The sequence below is a fragment of the Lathamus discolor genome, chromosome 3 (assembly GCF_037157495.1).
Source record: "Lathamus discolor isolate bLatDis1 chromosome 3, bLatDis1.hap1, whole genome shotgun sequence".
Classification (NCBI taxonomy): domain Eukaryota; kingdom Metazoa; phylum Chordata; class Aves; order Psittaciformes; family Psittacidae; genus Lathamus; species Lathamus discolor.
Genome location: NC_088886.1, coordinates 133727914 through 133750128, shown reverse-complemented (window position 1 = coordinate 133750128; position 22215 = coordinate 133727914). Strand labels below are relative to the sequence as shown.

General features: G+C 35.5%; 1 protein-coding gene across 4 annotated transcripts in view; it reads right to left on the bottom strand.

Moving 5' to 3' along the window:
• HECTD2 (HECT domain E3 ubiquitin protein ligase 2) overlaps positions 1-22215 on the bottom strand; it is a 40031-nt gene that overhangs the window by 13040 nt on the left and 4776 nt on the right. For 2 of the 4 annotated variants that reach the window (XM_065671898.1, XM_065671899.1), the window contains exons 2-13: positions 21230-21359; positions 16068-16206; positions 13521-13623; positions 12528-12617; positions 11936-12000; positions 10902-10947; positions 9788-9897; positions 8571-8719; positions 6951-7074; positions 4537-4633; positions 3708-3815; positions 1738-1870 (exon numbers count right to left, since the gene is read on the bottom strand). In XM_065671898.1, coding sequence (XP_065527970.1) covers positions 1738-1870; positions 3708-3815; positions 4537-4633; positions 6951-7074; positions 8571-8719; positions 9788-9897; positions 10902-10947; positions 11936-12000; positions 12528-12617; positions 13521-13623; positions 16068-16206; positions 21230-21359 — 1294 coding nt within the window. Of the gene's footprint in view, positions 1-1737; positions 1871-3707; positions 3816-4536; positions 4634-6950; positions 7075-8570; positions 8720-9787; positions 9898-10901; positions 10948-10967; positions 11796-11935; positions 12001-12527; positions 12618-13520; positions 13624-16067; positions 16207-21229; positions 21360-22215 lie in introns of those variants that run through there. The other 2 variants (XM_065671900.1, XM_065671902.1) reach the window with 2 other exon arrangements.

Below are 22215 nucleotides of genomic sequence, written 5' to 3'. Positions count from 1 at the left end.
ATACATGGGAAGCCAGTCAGCAGTTTACCAGAACTGAGCACAGAAACAGCATCCAACTGTAGCTACTTAACAAAAACCAGGAAAACTAGCAATATGAAGCAATATTAAGACAGTTGAGGGCAATGTAAAAACAGAAAATGCAGTATGAGAAGAAAGAGGCAAGGATGGCAGGTGGCATACAAGTACTTTTGGCCTTATCTCCACTTCAATATTTGATAAACCAGTGTGCTGCTTTTGGCTGGGATAATTTTCTTCATGGTAGCTAGCATGAGGCCATGTCTTGTATCTGTGCTGAAAACGGTTTTGATTTAGTTTAGTTTAGTTACTGCTAGGCAGTACTTACACAGTGTCAAGGACTTCTCTGCTCCTCACACCACCCCACAGTGAGTAGGCTGGGGGTGCACAAGAAGCTGGGAGAGGACACAGTCAGGACAGCTGGCCCCAACTGATAAAGGAATATTTGATGCCATAGAATGTCTTCTCAGCCTATAAAGCTGGGGGAAGTAGGAGGAAGGGGAAGGTTTTCAGAGTGATGGTGTTTTGTTTTTCCCAGGTAACCTTTACATGTGATGGAGTCTTGCTTTTCTGGGGATTGCTGAGCACCTGCCTGATGACTAGAAGTATGAATGAATTCCTTGCGTTGCTTTGCTTGCATGCATGGCTCTTGCTTTACTTATTAAATGGTCTTTATCTCAACCCACAAGTTTTCTCACTTTTACACTTGTGATTCTCTCCCCCATCCCACTGGGAAGTGGGGGGGCAGTGAGTGAGTGGCTGTGTGGGGCTTAGTTTCTGGATGAGGTTAAACCATGACAACCATCTATTTCAAAGGCTGCTGTATGTCTCTTCCTATTTTGGAACAAGAACATCATATTCCAATTGCAACCAGACAACATATTAAGCTAAATGGAATAAGCTTATTTTTAAATCCAAACATATGAATTCACACATATATTCTAGAATATTTCCAAGGGCAGACAATTGTCAGTGATTCAGTGGCTTGCATTTTGCTTATTCTTCTTAGCTTGTTATTAGGTCTAGCAATTCACTAAGACTCATAGAAAACTTTAATAAATTTTCTATTCAGAAGAGAAATGTAAACAACCCTTTCAAAGTCCTGATTCCATTTGAATTAAACAGATTAAAATTATCCTTGACCTACTCCATGAAATTATGGCCTTCTCACATCTGCCCAGAGGTAAATCAAGATCCTGCCTTTGACAGAGATGGAAACACTGTAACCACACATATATTTTGGAAATATATTCAAGCAAAAATCTACTGCTAGTCTCAAATCCCCCTGCTTCATATCCAATATTCTTTCTAGCCTAGGGATACTAATAAACCACGAACATTGGAGCTTCTGGTTTCTAAAACAAGGTTTAACATGACTAAAGTCTTGAAGAGCTGAATCCTAATTCTAAACCCTTCAATTGATCAGAAACTTGTCCACCCTCTAATTTTGCCATAGCACTGAAGCAAAATCTCATTTTTTCAGCAATGCTTGAACCTCCTTGTTCAAAGCCAGCATCTTCAAAGCTCTTCAAAGACTTTCAGTCTCTTCTACCTTCCTCTATGCTAAAACTTGTCTACATGCAATTCTAACTTGTCTGCTTTGTTTTTTCATAAATTAATAACTGGTCTGCTTAATACTAGATTAATGAAGAATTCTTATCCATCTTTTTTTTTAAATGAAAAAATATTTTCATGTTGCATTTTAGAACATGTATGACTCACCATAATCTGGGTGAAAGATCTGGCGAATCAGAAGAAGAAACCATTCTTTTGTCAGGCCACCCATATCAAGACCAGCTTCCCCTACAAATGTGACTTTCAACTTCTTTTTCAGATCTGCTCTCTTCCTTGCTAGCTATTGCAAAATACGTAGGGAAGAAGAAAAAGGACATTTAACTTATTATCACTGCCAGTAGCCATAGAGAACGTATCTTTGTCTCTACCGCTCTTGCTTTGTTTAAGCTAGTAATTGGCATCATCTCCTACTAATAGGTCTAAACTATATTAAAACAATGACTGAATTGCAGAAGCAAGATGATCATGACTACTTGATATCATAAACTACCTTGCACATGGTGCTGCTCTTTAGGTTTCAAAAGAATGATGGTGCAAACAGACTTAATAAGCTACTAGATGCAGAAGACATTCTGGAGGAAGAAATGATAGATTAAAATAAAATAATTAAGAAAATTAGACACCCTTTGGAGATAATTTAGAAATAAGGAGGAATCTAAAACTTTCAGTATTTGGACTTCCTTACTTTCACCTTAAGATATCTGACAGCAAGTATAAGCTGTTTGGGAAATACATAAAAATAAAACCTTTTTTTAGATAATGGTAACAAGTCCTTTTCATTCCTTTACCCTAAGATACAGGATTTCAACCAGGTGTGCAAAAGACCTGCAATGAAATAGATTATAGCCTTTCACAATTAGCAGTGATCCTTCAGATCAAGTCCTTACAAATTTTTTCTCTAAACCACTAATTACTGTCCAGCTCTAGAGAAAGTGTTTACATCAGTCAGGAAGAGCATGTGCTAAAATAATTTCTATATTAGCTGCTCAACAAAATCCCTGTTGCACAAATTTTATGACACAGGTATTTGTATTACTGTCATAAGCTATTTATTAGCTAAAGTCATTTGCCTTTGCAAAATGTTTTTTTTTCTTAATTTGAAATACAAATAAGACACATTCCCCCATCTTCCATTCTCCACACTTTTGAGAATATGGATAACATAATACATTCTTACACATCTCTGAGATGGGCAGAGGAAGTATCAGAAATAAGTAAGAATCAGAAATAAGTAAGAGAATATTTTGGCTATCAAAGCTCTTAAAGTGGCTCCTGGTAATTTCAGAGTGGTAAAAAAAACCCCTACAATGCCCAAGACAGAGCAGTATTACCACTCGTATTTCTTCTAACTTAGGAGAGGAGGCCAAAATAGGCTTTAATCTAGGAAAAAATTAGTTTAAATTTATGTTTTCTGAAGATTAGTAATCAGAACTTGTTTGGTCTTGTTTTTACCACTTGGACTTATTTTTCAATACCACCAGGCTGGTTTTAGTGTTGTGAAAGAGCAGAGAACTAGATTTTCTTACATAATGTTAATTAGCAAGATTCAGTGGATACTGAAGAATGCCTTATTTAATGGACACATCTGTTTCATTTCTAAAAAAGGAAAAAAATTACATGCAAGTATGTGAGGAATTAGTTAAAATCAAGATAAGAACTTAAGAAAAGAAAGCCTAAAATAATTCTTTTAGGACAGAGAAGTTTGTGAAAAGAATAAAAATGTTCCAAAAATTGGAACAGAACTAAGTCATTAGTGATTAGTCACTATTCATGCTCCTATCATGGAACCAAGTCCTACATCACCTAATAATTATTCACTGTATTCTTAAAACAAAAATTGCAAACACAAATACATACTGCATGGCATGCAAATATGTATGTTTATTATGGGCTTAGCTATGGAGCATTGTGAGAGTGCAAATAAAGTTTAAAATGCCTGACCCAATTTATTCTGTGGCACTGCCACTGTGACAGTGATGCAGCTCTTTTTATTTAGCATTATATAGTCATATTCCCAATCTCTTAGTGCAGAAAGATTTAAATATGACTTATCAAACTGAAATCCAAGTGCAACAGCTATTCTGCAGCAACACACCATTTAATTACATTTTTGTTACCTCATCAAGTGAATCACTAACAAGGTGCGTCCTCCTCACTTTCACATTTAGGAACAACATGTTCATGTCAGGTTTCTGTCTGCGAGATACTTTATCCACAAGGCTTTGCTATTTGAATGAAGAAGAAACGTCACACATGCAGTATCTTCTTTTACAAGCCAAAGTGCTACACTTGTTAAATGTAAAAAGGCCTTAGTATCTTGCATAAAAGACATTATCCTAATATGATAGTTGCTTCTATATGTTCTAAAAGATTAGAGCAATTTCTTTTCTAGTATTTATACCATATTGGAGCTAACTTATCAGGAAGTTTAACAAGAACATGGCAACTGTGCAGCTACCTATAAAACTCCACAAATAGTTAAAAATATACCCATAGGATTTCAGAGACTGGCTTCTGCTTCAATTAGCTATTCACAAAACACATCCAGCAAGACAGGAATGAATAGGTGGTGGTGCTGCCACATTCAGCACCAAGGAAAGCAGTATCACCTAGCACCTGAAAGAAATGATCACTGAAAGAGGCAGGCATTGTCTCTTTCAAAACAGAAGAGGCTGGCCAGAATCAATACCTCTTCTGTGACTTGTGGACATAGTGTTACATCTTGGTTTGCCATGACAACATGTCTTCATGGAATTATATAGGTAACGGTCCAAAATTCTCATGGAATTTCTCTTCCTTAATTATCCTGTTAATTTAGATTGCTCAAGTTCTCTTTCAGGGTAGTCCAAAATTCTAGAAGTTGTGATGAAAGGCTGTATGTAACATCAATCTAACAAAAACTTATACCAATTGGATGAGACAAACATTTATCACTAAATGACTTACCCGTGCAATACTTATCATCTGTTGTTCTGAGTCTCTTTGAATAATAACTTTTTTTGCTGCTATAGAAATAATAAACGGGTATTGACAGAAAGAAAACCTAACAACAAGAGAAAAGAAGATAAAATATTTCTTTTTTTTTGCATCTAGCATATTATTTACTTTTTAAGAATACAGGAGTGAATCGTTGCATTATGATTCACTAACTATTTCCCTTCACTGTTAGTAATTTGCAAATAATTTGCAAATAGCTGCTGGGTTTTTTTGCATTGCATACATAACTCAGGAGAACAAACTTATCTGCAAATACTACTAGAAACTAATCAGTATTAATACTTATTCTCAATAAAGCTCTTTCTTATTGTTCATCATTATCAACACACCTAATAAAGAGTCATCTGCTTTAAATACTAAATTTTAATTGCTAAACTTAATTAAAGAAAATTATAGTATCTTATTAAATACAAGAAAAGCAGCTATCTCAGTGCAGCATGTTTAGGTACAGAGCAGAAACAATGTTGGTTTGGCTTATTTACTGCAGAACTGACTTTCAAAGGAACTGATTTTCCACAGGTTCATCAGATTTAACCTGAAGTTACAACCATCTAGGACTTCTAAAATATCAGATCGCACATTCCACTGCAATCGAATAATACAAATAAATTTCAAACACTTTAGAAATCACCAAGGTAAAAGACTTTTTTTTTTTATTGGTTGTTTTGGCAAGTTGTTTTTTTTGGCGATTCAGCTCATGCATCACCTAGCAGAAGTTCATACTGAAATACACAGAGCTTCAGACTCCATGTGTGCATCTCAAATCCAAACTGCATGTGCAGCCTGAATCCTACCTGTGAGAAGCTCTGGATTCAGATATTGCTAGGAAAGAAAGGAAAATGAGCAAAATATTCTCATTTGGTCTCCTGGATATCCTAATCCAAAATGTTTTACCAAGGAGTGTTAACTTAGTTTGAAGAATGATGTATTTCAAAATATTTCATGTGGAAGGTAAACCAGGACTTGCTCCTACTTGACCTTCTTAGTTGTAAGCATATAGTCTTGACTGTGATTCTTGGTTGGTTTGTTGCTTTGTCTGGGTTTTTTTTTTTTTAGTGGAACGACACAGAGTTAAAAGATGTAAAATTAAAATAAAGTGTGGCTGCAACAAAGTAAAAGAATAAGATTTACTTTAAGAATAATACAGCTAGTCTGCATTTCAGCTACTCCAGAAATTATGTACCAAGCAAACTTTGTTTTGATATATATTGAATTCCCAGTGTCCCAGCTAACTGAAAAGAACTGGAGCAGGTGGAAATCTTGCAGCCCTTTTGTAAGTTTGGATGAGGGTGCCAAAACAGCCAGATGGTTCCAGTGGGAAAAAAAAGAGTAAATCTGAAGCTCAGCAGTATTCAGATTCCAATACTTTGACTGAGACTATGCAAAACCTACTGAACATTTACTGCTATCATGTGTCATGGGGTTTTATGGGGCTTTTTTTTTTTTTTTTTGCCTTTTTTTTCCATGTATTTGTTTTTCATTCCCTCCCAAGCAGAATATCAGGTATCAGACAGAAACCTAGCCTACAATACCTGCTTTAGTGGAGCAAATTATGTGAAGTTTTCCTCAACTGCTGCTAAAGACAAGGAAAATTGCACATGCAATAAACAAAAACCTACATTTGGTTGGCTGATGTCTTACATTAGCTTACTGAAAAGTCTTGAAATACAGGGAATTTTAATTGATCTTGTGATTCAAGCTGTAAAGACTGAGTGATACATACTAATATGCTAAAAGATACAGCTATACAAAACATTTTTATTAAGAAAATGTCACTAAGATTTTAAATTTTAGCAGTAAGATGAAATGCCTGTTTCTCTAGATGTTTCTAAATCACACTGCTGGCTGCCTTTTATAAGAAGAGAAATACCTTTGTAAGCTTTGAGTCTGTAAAGATTTAACTTGTGTGTTATTTTCATGTAACAGAAATAGTACTATTGAGTTTAGTGGAGCAAATAGGATTGGAGCCACATATATACAGGTAGAGACATTTTCATCATTAAGTAGCAAGTATGCACACACTACTTTCTATGAACGTATTTGAGATTATATGTTTGTAGTAAGACACAATTAGAAGTCTATGCCAGTAAATAATAAACTCATATTATCATCTATATTTTACATCTTTTCTCCAGTTTGCAAAGTCAGAATGAGATCTATTGCATTTAGTCTTGCATCCATGCAATACCAAGTATATCAAGTAGCAGCTATACAATGTTTTTCCAAGAAAATAAGAGTATTTAATGTGGTTATATATACACACACTATATATATGCTATAACATAGATATACATGACATACATAGTGTAGATACAGTGCTTTGAAATACTGATTAACAAGAAACAACCACTTATTCCTCTTACCTGTGAGAATTTCCATAACATTGCCAGTTATGATATTCTTCCATAAGATCAATATGATCAAGTGTAGAATTGTAGAAATCCGTATATGAAATAATAGGCGGACTAATCAGACAATTTGCAGCATCTACAAAGAAAACACAGAAATCTTTTAAAATACTGCCTGGATTCAGCACATTTGCTGTCTAGGCATCCTGGGCACCAGTGCCCTCAGAAACTTTAAGCCAAGTCAGATACTAATAACTTTGTCTCAGTCTTACCTGCAGATTAGCAAGTGTAACATGACATCACATTAACTGCTGTAGAAAACAACACCTAGTTCAGCCCATTTATGATAAGAGAACCTCCATTTGATGCTTAATGACACTTAATGACATAAGCTAAGGTTTCATGCATAGAGTTATCTTCTGCTGCAATCAACGAAAAAGCAGTTTGATAGATGGATTTCTTACTTGTCATCATTTAATTTTAAACCTAGCTATAGATATAACATCTACATGTTTTTCAGCTAACAATTACCTGTTTGAGTCTGATGCCTGTTTGTAAAAGAGATGGAAATAGAATGGCATAAAGCATAGTATTCAAAGATACACCTATTTCCTCAGGTAACTACTATACCATCTAGCCTCACCAATACAGAAATGACCATATCAAGAAAACCAATTCACATTTAAGCTGCCTATCTCATTATTTAATATTCATATAACAACATGCATTTCATTCATACAACGTCAAATATCTAATAAGTTTTCTGTATTAAACATGATTAACTTTTGATCAGTCAGAAAGTAGTGTATTTTGAATTACTAAATATTTCTTTTCCAAGAAATATGAAATTACAAGCTCGTTCATAGATGACTAGACAACACGTGTTTATTTCAGATACAGTTGAGCTTTATCTACGCTGTCACTCTGGACAGGCAGGACTGTGCAGAATGCTTTTAAGCAGTTTTAAGTTGACAGTGAAATGAAAATGTTCTCACACCAATCTTAATTTTCACTTGCTGGTTTCATCTTCTCTTAGAGAGAATAAAATGTTTTTACCTCTCAAGAAAAGCAGACTGACCTTAAGCCATAATCTCCATAGCAAATGCTCTAATCAGTAAACCGTTTGAGATGAGTGGAGGAGAAGGGTTGCATTGGAATTGTCATATTTCTGTGTTCTATGGTTGAACTGGACAAGGATTTGCTTTAAGCTGTAGTTTTGGACATATGCACTGCCTAGCTTCTCTTAGATGCCAAATATTTCTGTGGGGCTAAGCCACTTACAGAAGAAATTTGGGGAATTACACATTTAAAACCGTTTATTTTACAAAACTAAGGGAAATCCTAAGCATCGGTTACTTCCACAGATTTTTGTTTGAATTATGTTCACTTGTTACAGGAAAATGATGCATAGCAATTACCCTTTACTAGAAAACAAGTACAAAGACTTGCCAATAGAAGATGTCTTTTGTTTTTTACTACTTTTTGACATATTACTGTAGTTTGTACTGCGTCACCATCATTGTCAATCTCACACAGAACAGAAGAGGAATAAACTATTCTCCCTCATATGTATATACATACAAAGAAATGTACATATATATCCACATACATATACAGTTCAAGAAAAATACCTACTAAATAAACCCAAGACTTTGGCTGCTGATGGAATCCACCAGGTACATTTCACCATAGGTGGAAACTCTTCAGGTTTTGCAGGAAACAAGCGTAAAGAAATAAATTGCAGTAACCTGTCCACCAGCTGCTTGAACCTCTTCTGTGAAATCCTAAAACAAATGTGTTGCAGTTACTCTCACATGGTCACTGTCCACACTAGGGCTTTTATTATCAGATTTCAATTTTATTTTTTAAAGAGCATGCCCTATACATAAAAACAAACACCAAATATAAAGTTTAAGAAGCATGCTTTCAAATACTGATACACAGCAATGCTCTTCATCAGTGCACCACTAAGCTTTTTAATGCCTGTGACTTGAAAAAACCCCACCAAAATGCAGTAGAATCATTAGTTCTTGACTTTTAGTAAACAAAACCAAAACGCCTTAGCTATTTCACTCCACAATCTGAATAGTGAAGAATTCTGATTTTTTTTTTTTTTTTGAGACACTTGGTCCTATTGAATAAAGAATGGAAAGTACTTTATTAAGATTCCCTTAAAAGGTAAGCGAATTGTGAAAATAGCCATTCAAACTTTTCATTTTTACACCGCACTGAAATTTTGCACAATTATTATGAGGAAGGCAACCAGCATACCAATTCTTAAAAGCTGCTCTTTGGGTAGTTACCCCATATGACTTTGTTAGTGACATGCTATTAAGAATTACTTTAATTAATTAAAAAATCTAAAGCCCTAACTACACTCTCTCACCACTTCCATTACACTATGAAGCAGGGAGTTGATTTGATTTGTGAATTCCATAAAACACAGTAAAGTTACAGTATCTTCTACAAATTATCCAAGACATACCTTTATTTAAACAAAGATCATAAAGATGTTTGTATTTATAATACCATTTAAACATGTACCTAAAAAATTTACATACATAAGTATTTTGCATGTGTTACAGAAAAATAACTTTAAAAAGTTATTTTGGAATGAAGGCTTTTTGCATTACGATATTAATTTTTATACATTATATACAGTTTGCATCTATAAATCAGTATCACTTAGTGGACTATGCCCAAATGTACTTTGAAAACAACAAAAACAATCTCTGTACTCAATTAAATTAACTTTCATGTAATTTATAAAACAGTCAACATCAATGGAAATACAGTAACAATTGTAATCCTAAAAATGGAATTTTTATTTTTATTTTTTTAATTTTTTTTACTTTTTAGACCAGTGCACTAGGAAATGATGGTCAGCTTCTGTTAAGGCTGCTATCTGTCTTAGCAAGTGAGCATAGATGACATAAGTAGAAGTGTTACTAAATTGAGGATTCTGAAAAAGATTAAAAAAATGTGTTAGGTTAATAAACTGCAGAAAGGGAAAAAAGTCATTAGGAATTTTTCTTATGTTTGTTCTTGTTCAAATGAAAAGTACATATCTTCTATCTTGTAAAAGTATGATTTTTTTTTTCTTTTCTTTTTTTAGTTTCAAAAGAAAGCCCAAAGGTAATAAAGGCAGTACCCAACAGATTCTTCTGGATTATCATTTAATGCATAGCACATAAATTATACTCCTCTGAGTGATGTGATTTCCATCTAAGTAATAAGGATTCTCATAGCTCCTGTCTTCCTGCGTATCAGTCCAAACCTATTTTCTCTTATGTATGAATGAACACATTCCTACTTTTCAGCAGGATATATTCCTTATAATTCACAGCTAGCATACCACCCCAGAAAACTATTGTCTCAAAAAATTAAATTACCATCTAATCTGCTCAAATAGCAGCAGCAATCTCTCCTTGTGTGGAGAGATGTTATCTACGCTTGTAAAATTTAAAGGGGAAATTTGCTACAAATGCAAATCAAGTACAGGTAATACCCTAACACAGGCAGAAATCAGGCAATGTAGCCAGTCAGACTGGGGAGAGTCTACTGGATATAATACAATTCTGGAGAAAGTTACAGCAATATAAAAAAGTGCATATACTGAAACTTTCTGGAAAACTCAGTGTTACAGAATAGCAGTAAGGCAAATCTAGGAACAAGTTAAAAAGAACAAATAATCTGCTAAAACGTTTGTTTTTTCAACCCACAAGATGACAGGAAGCAATTACATGTCTGTTACTTCATAGTTTTAACCTATGTAACATTTCCCCATCAACTATATTCCATCAAGTTCCCATTCCCCTCATGCATACCCTAAACTTCTTCTCTATTTTAATGCATTCTTATAACAGGAAATTAAATGTGAAGTATCTTTTTTTGCAGAGTATACTGGTTTATAGATTATACACTAAGCAGACATACACTTAAATAAAAATATTATATTTTTCTTACCTGTAGAAGTATACAGTATGCTCTAAGATCATCTTTTGTTCGTGGCCTGTGAACAAATGAAATAATAAGCAGAACTATATGTATATATGATATACACAAAGAGCCATGAAATCATGCACCTACAATTTAACCTTGCTTTGCAGTATGTGTAGAATACCACATTTAAGGATCTTCACTGCCCTCTGAAACTGAAAAGGACACTTAAACCCAGTCAGAATTGAAGAGTAAGGAGTGTTCCAAAGAGGGAAGTTCATGCTGTTATCTACCTCGGGTGACATCACAGAAGTGTTTATTTGCCTTATGCTTGATATTTCCTGTCAGAATTATTGTGCACTTCTTCCACTGCAGACTCTATACTTCTTGGTGTTTATCTGTTTCAAGGCTTTTACATTACCAAAACTACACATGCAGCAACAGCACAGAAAAAGCACTATAAGATGGAGAAAGGAACAGCCAAAGGTTGGGTCACAGGTGAGTCACAACAAGGCACTGCCACTTGCCATATCTTTTTGTGAATCGAACTCCATTCTCACTTCTCTTGCTTCTTGCAAAAATGTTGTCATCTCCAAATCACCTGCCTTTGGGCTATCCCTTTCTGCATCCTGCACTGCCTTTTCTATGCTGGTGCCACACATGAACAGTATTCTGAAGTAAACTTTAGATCAAGGAATTACCTAGGTTAAAATGACCTAGTTGCCATTGGAGGGTGAGCAGAGAGAATATATTTTACTTTAGATAAATTCCTTAACTCATCTCACAGTTCAGATGCTCAAAAGATTGCCCTGGCAACAGGCAGCTGAGATTTTGTAGAGGAATGTATGGCTGGGCCTGGGTCTGCCTCTCAGGGGTTCAATGTCAGCTTAGAGAGTTCAAGATGTATTTCAGCCTATTTGCCTGCCAAAAGGAGACAAGTTCTTAAGAGTCAAATAAGTTGTATCAGATCATATTATTTCTTTAGCTAAAACAATAAAAACAAAACGTGTATCAACTTTAAGTGCTGACACAGCACTGATGCAAGCATTTGTTATAATTACCCTGTCCATTCTTGTAGCAGACCATTAATTACTCCTTTTAGGACTGATTTCTGAACATCTTGAGGCTATGGAAGAAGGAGAGGAAAAATAATATCTCATGTAATTGTATATATGCTATACAATGTACTGTATGAACAAGCAAGCTTATTTTGCTTGTGATTCAAGCCAGCCAAGAAATCTTTGCATTATGATACTGAACTCCTAAATATCTTTCCTTGCAGACTACTAGCTGAGGCCTAGAGTTGTGTCAATGACTGCTTTCAATGATTTAAACAACTTCAAAAATGTAAATATAATTTCTAAATTACTCCCAAACTTATTTCCCAACATGCAGTGTCCCATCAGTCATGTTATATCCTGCAAGCAGTCTTTGAGATCCAGCACAGTATAAACTGTGCATTACTAGTAGCAAAAATATCCCCTTTTACTATAACAGTTTTCATGACTCTGTGGTAATTCTCATGGGACCATTTTAAGTATGTTTTGAGAGATTCTTCAGAAACACTTTTGGTATAAATTGCTTCTTAGCATATTTCTTTGCTGAAATAATTGCTACAATGTTTTAGAACATGAATCCTTTTCTTCTACTTACAGTATTTAATAAGGCATCATAAACAACATTCACAAAATTTGCATCGATTCCAGAGTCTTCAGTGGTATTAAATGAAGAATTGGCATCTTTCTGTAAGTTAGACAACACATGAAGCAATTTGATTTTGAAATGTTTTGAATATTATATCTTTCAGAAATAAAAGTTTAACAGCAAGTTTAAACAAAACACATGTAATTATTTTTCTCATCAAACCCTTAAGAATCTAAGATGCTTTTATTAATATGTGAAAGATGTAACAACAGTAATCCTACACATCGGCAAGATTCATGTAACACCATTATCATATCATTCTATTTTAATAATGTAAGAGTGTTTCAAATAATGAATTACATCTAGTTTTCATCTTTCATCTTTATTGTTGATCTGTCATCAGACAAGAGCAATAAAGTCATAAGCATTCAATATTTGTTAAGTAACTAGAAGTCACAGGTTATTTTGTCTAGGGTCAGGCACTACTGTCCATAATAAATACCATAAGCATATTTTGCTCTGTAACAGGCAGGAAATATTAATTTAGCATGAATTCAGAAAGTTTTCAGACATGAATATGATCTTTCCCAAGGAAAACTGAGGATGCCATCACAACACAAGAACAGCTATATTACTCGAGCCCATATCACACGTGTTCTGGCAACAGGGAATTTCCGTTTCCAGATTAGCCTGGGTCTCCATATTTGCTGCATGTTTTTAAAATGTAGCTTGTGTAAAAATCATCTACACAGCCATGCCGTCACAAAATGAACTACATACTGGAATTTTAAAGTTCCACATATACTTGAAATAGAGTTGCTTAAACTGGAATCTATAAATCAATGCAATAACGGATTGTCTACCAAAGACAGCTGAGATTGTGACAAAACGATCTTAGCAGCCTTGAATAAGTAGCTATAAGCCTTTAATTGACATTTTTGTAAACAATTCAAAGATACAAAGCACTGCAAGTACTAAAGAGTATTACGAATTATTTTCTACCTTAAATGCAGCGTTTATCTCCAAGAAAGAATCAAATGTTGTAGTATAAAAATCATGTACAGCTTTCCAATCTCCTGATGACTTAGCCTTTTCAACATCATCCCTAGAAAGGATATATTAAAATATTGATAATATAAGGGTTCAATCTTTCCAACCTTCCCACTTAGACTTTGCACTGCACTGTAACTGTAAGGTTTTCTCAGTAAGCACACTTAGAAGAGAGACAGGTATAATATCACTACTTTGCTAACATCTTCCTTGTCATTTTAAGATCATGGTATCACAAGAGAACAAAAGCATAGTTTCTGTTTGATACACCTGAGCAATGTCTCTTATTCAAAATGTTAATTCATGGTGTCACAGTTCAGTATGTCAAGAAAAATAATTAGCAGAACAGAATTATGCTGAAAACACACTGACATGATAAAATTTCTAGCTAGTTTATTAAAGGCTCTTTAAGTAGTCAAATCAACAATTTGTACAAAATATTATTTCTCTTCTTTGTATGTGACTGTACACATCTCCTAAGGGACTCTTTAAGTGTTGGACCTTAAAGCAAGTATCTGTATATGAATTTTTGTATAATACCATGCATTTAAAATAAACAAACAAGCCCCAAACAACCTTTAACGCAGTAGCTATCTACAGTGCTGGTGATACAAATCCCAGTTGGATCCCCCCACCAAGTAATTTCTTAGTACTAGATACTAGTATCTAGATACTAGATATTAAAAGTGCTAGATACTTAGTACTAGATACTAGGTACTTAGCACTAGATACTTAGTACTAGATCTAGTATCTAGATACAAAAAAAATAAATGAATATCAGTGGGACATACCAAAGATGTTAATGACTGTTTAATACTTTATTTGAAAGAATAAAATTCTTGGTAATTACTTAATTAGGCAGTAGTCAATCAATACAAAAAAATCTGAACATGGAAAAAACATCAGCTCTTCAGATCACTCAAATACCAACAGAGGATCACCTCTTGTCAAGCTGTGATACCCGTTTCCTTTTCCACCAAATATACACACCGAGTAATCAAAAAGCATTCCTTTTCCTCACTGAATGCAAACTCACTGAATTCCTCACTGAATTTCCTCACTGAATTCAAACACGGAAAAGAACAGTAAAGAGTATATGCTCATACACTTCTTAGAGCAACTGTGACATTTTCTTTAATTTTCTTTTTTTGTCCCCATCTATTTGAAAAAATAGAAGAATCAGGCTTCTTCCTGGAAATACTTCTCATTCCTTGATGAAGATAATTCTACTGTAAAACACTCGAGGGTATTACAGCAGCATAATGCTGCTCTGTGGGTGCTAAAGCTAAAAAAAAAAAAAAACAAACCACCATACTTTCAATGAATTAGTAAATACCCATCTAAGAATGCTCTAAGAACATATCCACACTAAAGAAACACTGCCAATATATGTCCATGTATTGCAGGCAGGATTCCCTAGCACAGACACACTCGATGCCATTGGGTTTTCCACAGAGGTATGCCATTTCCACAAATGACAGTGTCAACATCATAATTTTGGGGAACTTATGTGAAACAGAGAAAAAAGTTCCCTATTGCCTTGTGTCCATAACAAATCAAGCAAAGCTAGCAAAACTCTCCAGTGTACACCTGACATCATGGAAAAAAGCTCTGCTAGTTAAGAACAACTCAGGTGGTTTCGCTGGGGACTTATGCTAGCCCAGCTCAGCCCATCAAGCATCATTGCTGAGTATCACTAACAGCACTGAAAGAAATCTAATGCAGATACAGTTTTGATTAAGGGTCTGTACTGATTTGGAAAACCAGAAGTGTAACACAAGACACTATTTCACATCAATTTTACTTCTGGCTAAATCACTGTTATAAGGCAGCAGCACAGATATTGTGTACACAGACTAATTCATCTTAAAAACTTTTTACTTAGACAAACTTAAAGCATAGCGACTCTCAGAAGTGCTACAATAGCTTACACTGCTTATGTGATCACAAAAGCAGCAAGGACATATGAAAAAAGTTTTTGCCATAAAACTAATATTGAAAATTAACCCTCTAACATCAAGCACGAATAGTGCAGTCCACATAATCACCACTCTAGGTCCTCAAGTAAGTTGTTATACATTTAAGTGACTGATGCGTAATGCTTCAAAGATTGAGAATGCCCAGTACCTCAATGGACAGGACACACCACAACTGGCAGTGCAAATAAAACATTACGACTGAAAGGGATTTTCTAAGCCCACAATAAGCCATACATGGTTTTTTTTTAAACTAAACATCCTCTGAATGTCAGTAACCGAATTTCTAACTCTGAAGTACAACCTTTGCCATTTCTTGAACAGAACAACACTTCAAACCACAGAAAGCATTTTGGTAATTTTCACAGTAAATTATCAATCCCACCCTCACAACCCAACTACCTGTCAGCCTTACTAAACTGTTTCCTCATTTGAGATTAACAAAATCTAGTGTATGAATTAGGACAACACAAAGCAAGTTCAAAGGAATAAAGTATGCTTTTAGAAACACAGTGCAACTTACTGAAAATCCTTCACAGTTTTGGTTCGGATAGGAAGGGAACGTTCAGGAGGAATTGGTGCTTTCAGTTCTTGGGGTAGTGTGTCTATAGAGATGCGCTGCTTTTGTCGTACATCAAGGCATATAGGTGGTAGGTCTCTCACTTGTAAAAAAAAAAAAAACCTCAGTAAACAAAATGCAATCATATGCAGTTAGTAAAATACAGATATAAAGAAACTAGGGAAAAAAAAAAGAAAATTCACACTGATTAATTCTACAGCTTTAAACCCCAACTCATCCAAATACTTTTTGTACTATGTGCTCAGCCCAGACATGATAGAAACTTCAACTAATTGAATGGAAATATAAACTTTGAAACAAAAAACGTGTCCTGAGTTTGTAGCTATATCTTTGTGAACAATGGGTGGAGAAAATTGGCCAGTCTGTCTCCTACCTAAAGTCTCCTGAAAGAAGGGACTCTACTATTTCATCAATGAGCTTTTCCACCCAGTTGCAAACAGATGATTTGCTTATTACAAAAAAAAAAAGAAAAAGAAAAAAGAAAGAAAACCAAGACACATTTTCACAACAGAATTGCTGACATGCTGCTGCCAAAAAAAAAAAAAAAGAAAAGGGGGGAGGGGAGAAAGGCTGGCAGTCTGCGTTCCAACTCATTATTTGGAAAAATAGCAAAATATTGTACTTACATAAACTTACATAAGACACACAGATGCTACATCAGTAACACACACTGGTATGCATACAGCAGTATTCATATCACACGAGAAAACCCCAAGTTTCTTTCACATATACTTTCCCCGTGTATACTTTCACTTTTAGAAATCAGTGGTGCAGGATTTTCATTAAATCTATTGTAGCTGTAGACAACCTTCTGAACATTAAGCCAAGTGCCTTCTAAAGTCAAATGCATAAAGAATGTGCCTATTCTAAACATCACATCTACCTGTGAACATGAGGAAGTCAAGCAAAGCAAGTTAGAACACAATTACAATAAAATAAATTAAGGGGAAAAAAAAAAGTCAAAGGATGTTATGGAACTACAGAGATACCCAGAGTGACCCTGTTATGTTTGCTATTTGAAAGGCAAACGGAACAATCCATGAGCGATAGCAATTAGTCATGAATAATAGTGTTGAATCTATAATATGCATTGTAAACATTGTAACATACAAACTGTAACACTGGTGACCCTTACACCTAACGAAAATCTCAAGCACAACACCACCAAAGTCCAACTGTTTTCTGTGGTACAAGTTTTTCTACACTGATATACTAATTTTACCTAGAGCTGACTGTGGATCATCTAAAACCTCCTAAAGGAATCTCTCCAATAAATTAAATGGGAAATGTAAGTTTTCCGTCTTGCAGAGAATTACTGCTGAAACAGAAGCATCTGGAAACAATTCTCAATAAACCTGGCTGCCTATTCAAGTACAAATAGCAGTGCTTTAAAAGATCTTTCTATTCCACACCTATTTGATTTGAGAATGTTGTATTAGGTTTATCTAGGTTTATGTGGCAAGGTTTTCGCAGCAGGGTGGCTGCAGGGGTGGCCTGCGTGAGAGGACATGGGGCATGGGACTGCCTCTACATGAGACACAGCCAGCTACAAAACACTTTGGCTACCAGTGGCCAAAGGTGAGCCCCTCACCTTTGAGGGGTCCAGCTCAGCCCTTTGTTTCAGTGGTGCTCATAGCACCCCTGTGATAACAAGAGTAAAAAACACTGCACAGCAGCTGAAAGAGAGGAAGGACTGGGGGGAAAGGCGGGCCAGAGGGGATAAACCTCCCTGCAGACACCTAGCTCAGTGGAGAAGGGGAGGAGGTGTTCCAGGCACTGGAGCAGGGATTCCCGTGGAGAAGACCACAGTGAAGCAGATTGTCTCCCTGCAGCCCATGGAGGACCACAGCGGAGCATACAACCACCTGCAGCCCATGGAGAGCCCATGCCTGCACAGGCTGCTGGCAGGAGCTGTGGCACATGGGGAACCCATGCTGCAGCAGTCTGTTCCTGAAGGAGTGTACGCTGTGGAAAGGGCCCACATTGGAGCAGCTAGTTCTTGAAGAACTGCAACTCATGAGAAGGACCTATGTTGGAGAAGTCTGGTACAAGACTGCATCCCATGGAGAGACCCCATGCTGGATAAGGGTAACTGTGTAGGAAGTGAGTCACAAAGATGAAATTTTATGAGCTGACTGCAACACCCATTCCTCACCTCCTTGTGCTTTCCCCTTGGCGGAAAGGAGGTAAAAGAATGGGAAACAAAGGGCTAAAGACTGGGAAGAAGGAATTTTCAGTTTGGTTTAACTGGCAATAAATTCACATCCTCAAGTCAAGTCTGTTTTGCCTGTGACAGTAATTGGAAAGTGGACTCCCTGTATTGATCTCAACTCATGAGCTTTTTTCATCTTATTTTCTCCACACATCCTGATTAGGAGAAGGAGTGATAGAGCAGTTTGTGGGTGTCTAGCAGCCAGCCAAGGGTAAACCCACCAAAACCACGAAAAAATATTCCAATACAGTTTACACAAACATCCATTTTTCACTGACAGTGTCTTCTCAAATATCCTTAAAATGCTTTTTTAGTCTGATTTATGCTGCATATTTTAAAAGTATTTATATGAATTATGACATATGTTTGGGATAAAAGGCACTATATAAAATAAAGATGTCCTCAAAAGTCAAACATACTAAACTAAAATCCTGTATGAATTTCTAAGAACCCTCTAAGCCTTTTTCAAGAGTTGTTTTTTTAAAATTAACTAAACATCAAAGTAGTATTACTACTCTCCTGCCTCCTCCATTTATCACGGTGAGGAAATAAATGCTAACAAAATCCCCAAACCCAAAGGCAGATTCTTTTCACTCACGCTAATGACAGGGATACTGTCATTGTGACTTAACACAGACACCATCCATCAGATAATAGATCAGAGCTGCCCTCAATCCCCTGAGTATGGCATCAATTATAGATATGGAACCTTGCCCACTCTCACAGCTGGAATTTAAAGCTATTTAAAGAGAAGAGTAGTAATTTAAAAAACAAAGTGGACATATAGGTACTAGATTAATTCAAGCCAAAGTGTCAAACAATCCTGCCATAATCCTGATTTAAAAGAAATGAATACTACGTTCTATTTTTATACTCTGAAAAAATTAAATAATTTCCATTTAGCTCTCATTCTGTCTTCTCAATTTTAAAATTGATTAAACATTGAATTATAACCAGCTGAATACACTGAAATGAAGAAAATAGTCTCTCCACATCTGTAGAAGAGACAGCTGCTGACAGAAGCTGTTTCTCATTTCAGTAAATTGAGGCTGCAGGTGCTAAGCTGGCAACTTGCACCCTGCCAGTGATGCAATTTTCTTAGAAATATTTTCAGCTTAAATTAGATAGACTAAAATGGAATTTTAATAGTATGTTAAATAAATACTGACAACTTCAGTATGTTTTGCTATTATTCAGGTTTATTTGTAAATAGATTTATTTGTTCATCTGACATTCAAAAATGTTAATTAAGATCTGTCACTTGAGTTCCATTGAGGAGAAACTTGAAACTTCATGTATTAAGCTAATAAGAGCAATAACACATTACAAGACAAGAAAAAGCAATCATTGCTGGCTGTCTGCCTGGTTATATCAACTAAAAAGATTCAGCAATGCATGACTTCTTAGGGAACAATCAAAAATGCTGAGGAAGAAAATCTCATTGATACAAAGCAGAATTGACTGGTACAAAGAAATTTAGGGTGAATGAATTTAGAACAGCAGTTATTTTCAGTGACCAACACAGCTGCTGAGAGATGAAAATTTTCAAAGTAGGTAAAGCAAACAAACCTTACTTGTATTTGTAACATTATAAAAGAACTAAATCAATCTAGTTTATATACAGATTTCATACCAGATCATTGTTGCATTAGAAGACTTGTTATAGCAATTTAATCTCTGTGGCAGATGCACAGCAAACAAACATCACCCTAGCCTTCATGATGTGTTCACCAGCACTACTTTTTCCACAGTTTTGTTTTTCAATGAAATTAACTTTCTTTGAACTCAAGCCTAAAGTATTACCAGTATATGTACATATATATACACACACATATTGAGACATAGCATGTGTATAAACCCCACCAACCACGCATCATTCCTCAATTTCAGAATAGCAGAAGCAGCATTTTCAGCCTAGAAGTCTGCTTCAGTAATTATTTTCTCCATAGAATACACATATCTCCTCAATAAATTTGAGTGCACCTTGGGCTATAGTGAAATCATTTATTTCTATATATGCAGGTTACCTGGCCTTAGTTTTGTTTCAAACTCACAACAGTCTCTTAATTAATGCCATTTCTTTCTAGCCTCAAATTCATTGAGTGCTATAGAGACTTAAAGAACCAGAGAATAATGAGGCTGAGAGGGATCTGCTCAAAGGCAAGTTCAATACAAACCTGACAAATGCTTGCGCAGCCTTTTATCAAAAGTCCCAAGTTACTGAAATTCTCTATCTTAGCTCAAAAATTTAATGAAAAATTCAGATCTAACCACAATGTTATCTAATCAGGCTTCACGACTCTAGCCTTTCCTAATGATTACACAGCTCCACTTTCTATCTTTTCATCAATTACCGTTACTTCATCATACCACAACCACCTTCTTTCTTGCCTTTAAAGCTCTTCAGAAATTAACAATCTTCGCCTGTGAATTTTATTTTGTGTCATCACTGGCCTTCATCTTCAGTGAAAAACAGCAATTCTCAGCAACTGTCTCTCTTAAAAGCCCTAGACATCCCTCATCCCTGCCATCCTTCAGAATGTGATGGAAAGATTTTCTTCACAAACTTCTGACACAATTTTTAGGGAAATTGTCATCTGCCTGCAGTTAGACAAACTGCAGATGCACTCCTGAATCTGTAACTTTCCTTTAAACTTCAGATGATTATTTCATCCTGCAGACCTATTTCTTTTTCTTATCCAAATTGTCTCTGCCATAAACTTCACAGAGGATGAACTATCACATTTATCACTTCCGGTACACCGTACAGCACACGTACTTTAATAAAATTTGTATTTATAGATTTTTCTGGCACTACAATACAAATATTGGCAGAACACCGAGCACCTTCTTAAATTGGTAACTAAGTAACACAGGGCTTTTATTCTCTTACCATTTTTGATGTTGGGTATAACAAGTTGCGTAGGAGAATTTCTGTTTCCGATGCCTTCTTTCTTTTGGTTGATAGTTGTGATGAAATTGCTGAAAGTCGAAAACTGATTTTTGGCTCCTCTCTCCAACCCCTGTAATTAAGATGACAGCATGCTATAAAAGGCTAATGCCTGACTACAAGAGTAATCTTACTCATGAGGTATTACATAGAATACTTAAATACTTTTTATCTCGCAATCAGGGTGGTAATACCTAAATAAGACATAAATAATGATTCTGCAAGTTTGTTTCAAATTGAATCAGGAGAAATACCATAAAATTCCCTTTTACTACATTCAAAAACTTAAGTATTAATCTGCAGGATATGAAGATATCCTTGGATTACTGTGAGGAAAATGCAATACAATTAAAATGCTTTCAACAGCATCCTAACTTTCTGTATCCTAATTTCTAACTACTTTTATATTCCTCACTACATCTAGCTCAGTTTATACTGATGAAAGTGTTACATACGCCTTTTCCCAAATAACCCTAATATACTGAAGTAGTTAAGACAGATTTCCCAAGACTTGAAATGTGGGGCCACAAATTCCGTGTGAGCTAACTTGATAATAAAATTTAAATACTAGCTACCTGTGTAAACACCCCTAATTGTTAAAAATTAGCAGCACCAGCTGCCACCGAAAAAAGACCAGTCAACAAACATTCCCAAACGCTGCTAAAAACACCTGCTTGAGTACCTCTATGTGCTGCCACAAAGGAGTCTGCACAAGCCTTTGCTAAAAAGTGTTGAGCCCTAATATGTTTTAATATATAGAAGTGAAATCACACAACAGTCTTCCAGAGGATAATCAGTCTGTTTGACACTGAGTGTTATTAGATACAGTTATTTACTCTGGAAAATTTGCTAAGCATTGGAGGGTTAAGGGCCTTGCCCAAGATGACAGAAGTCGCATGATGGAGATTTCAATTTCCACCTCAGCTCCC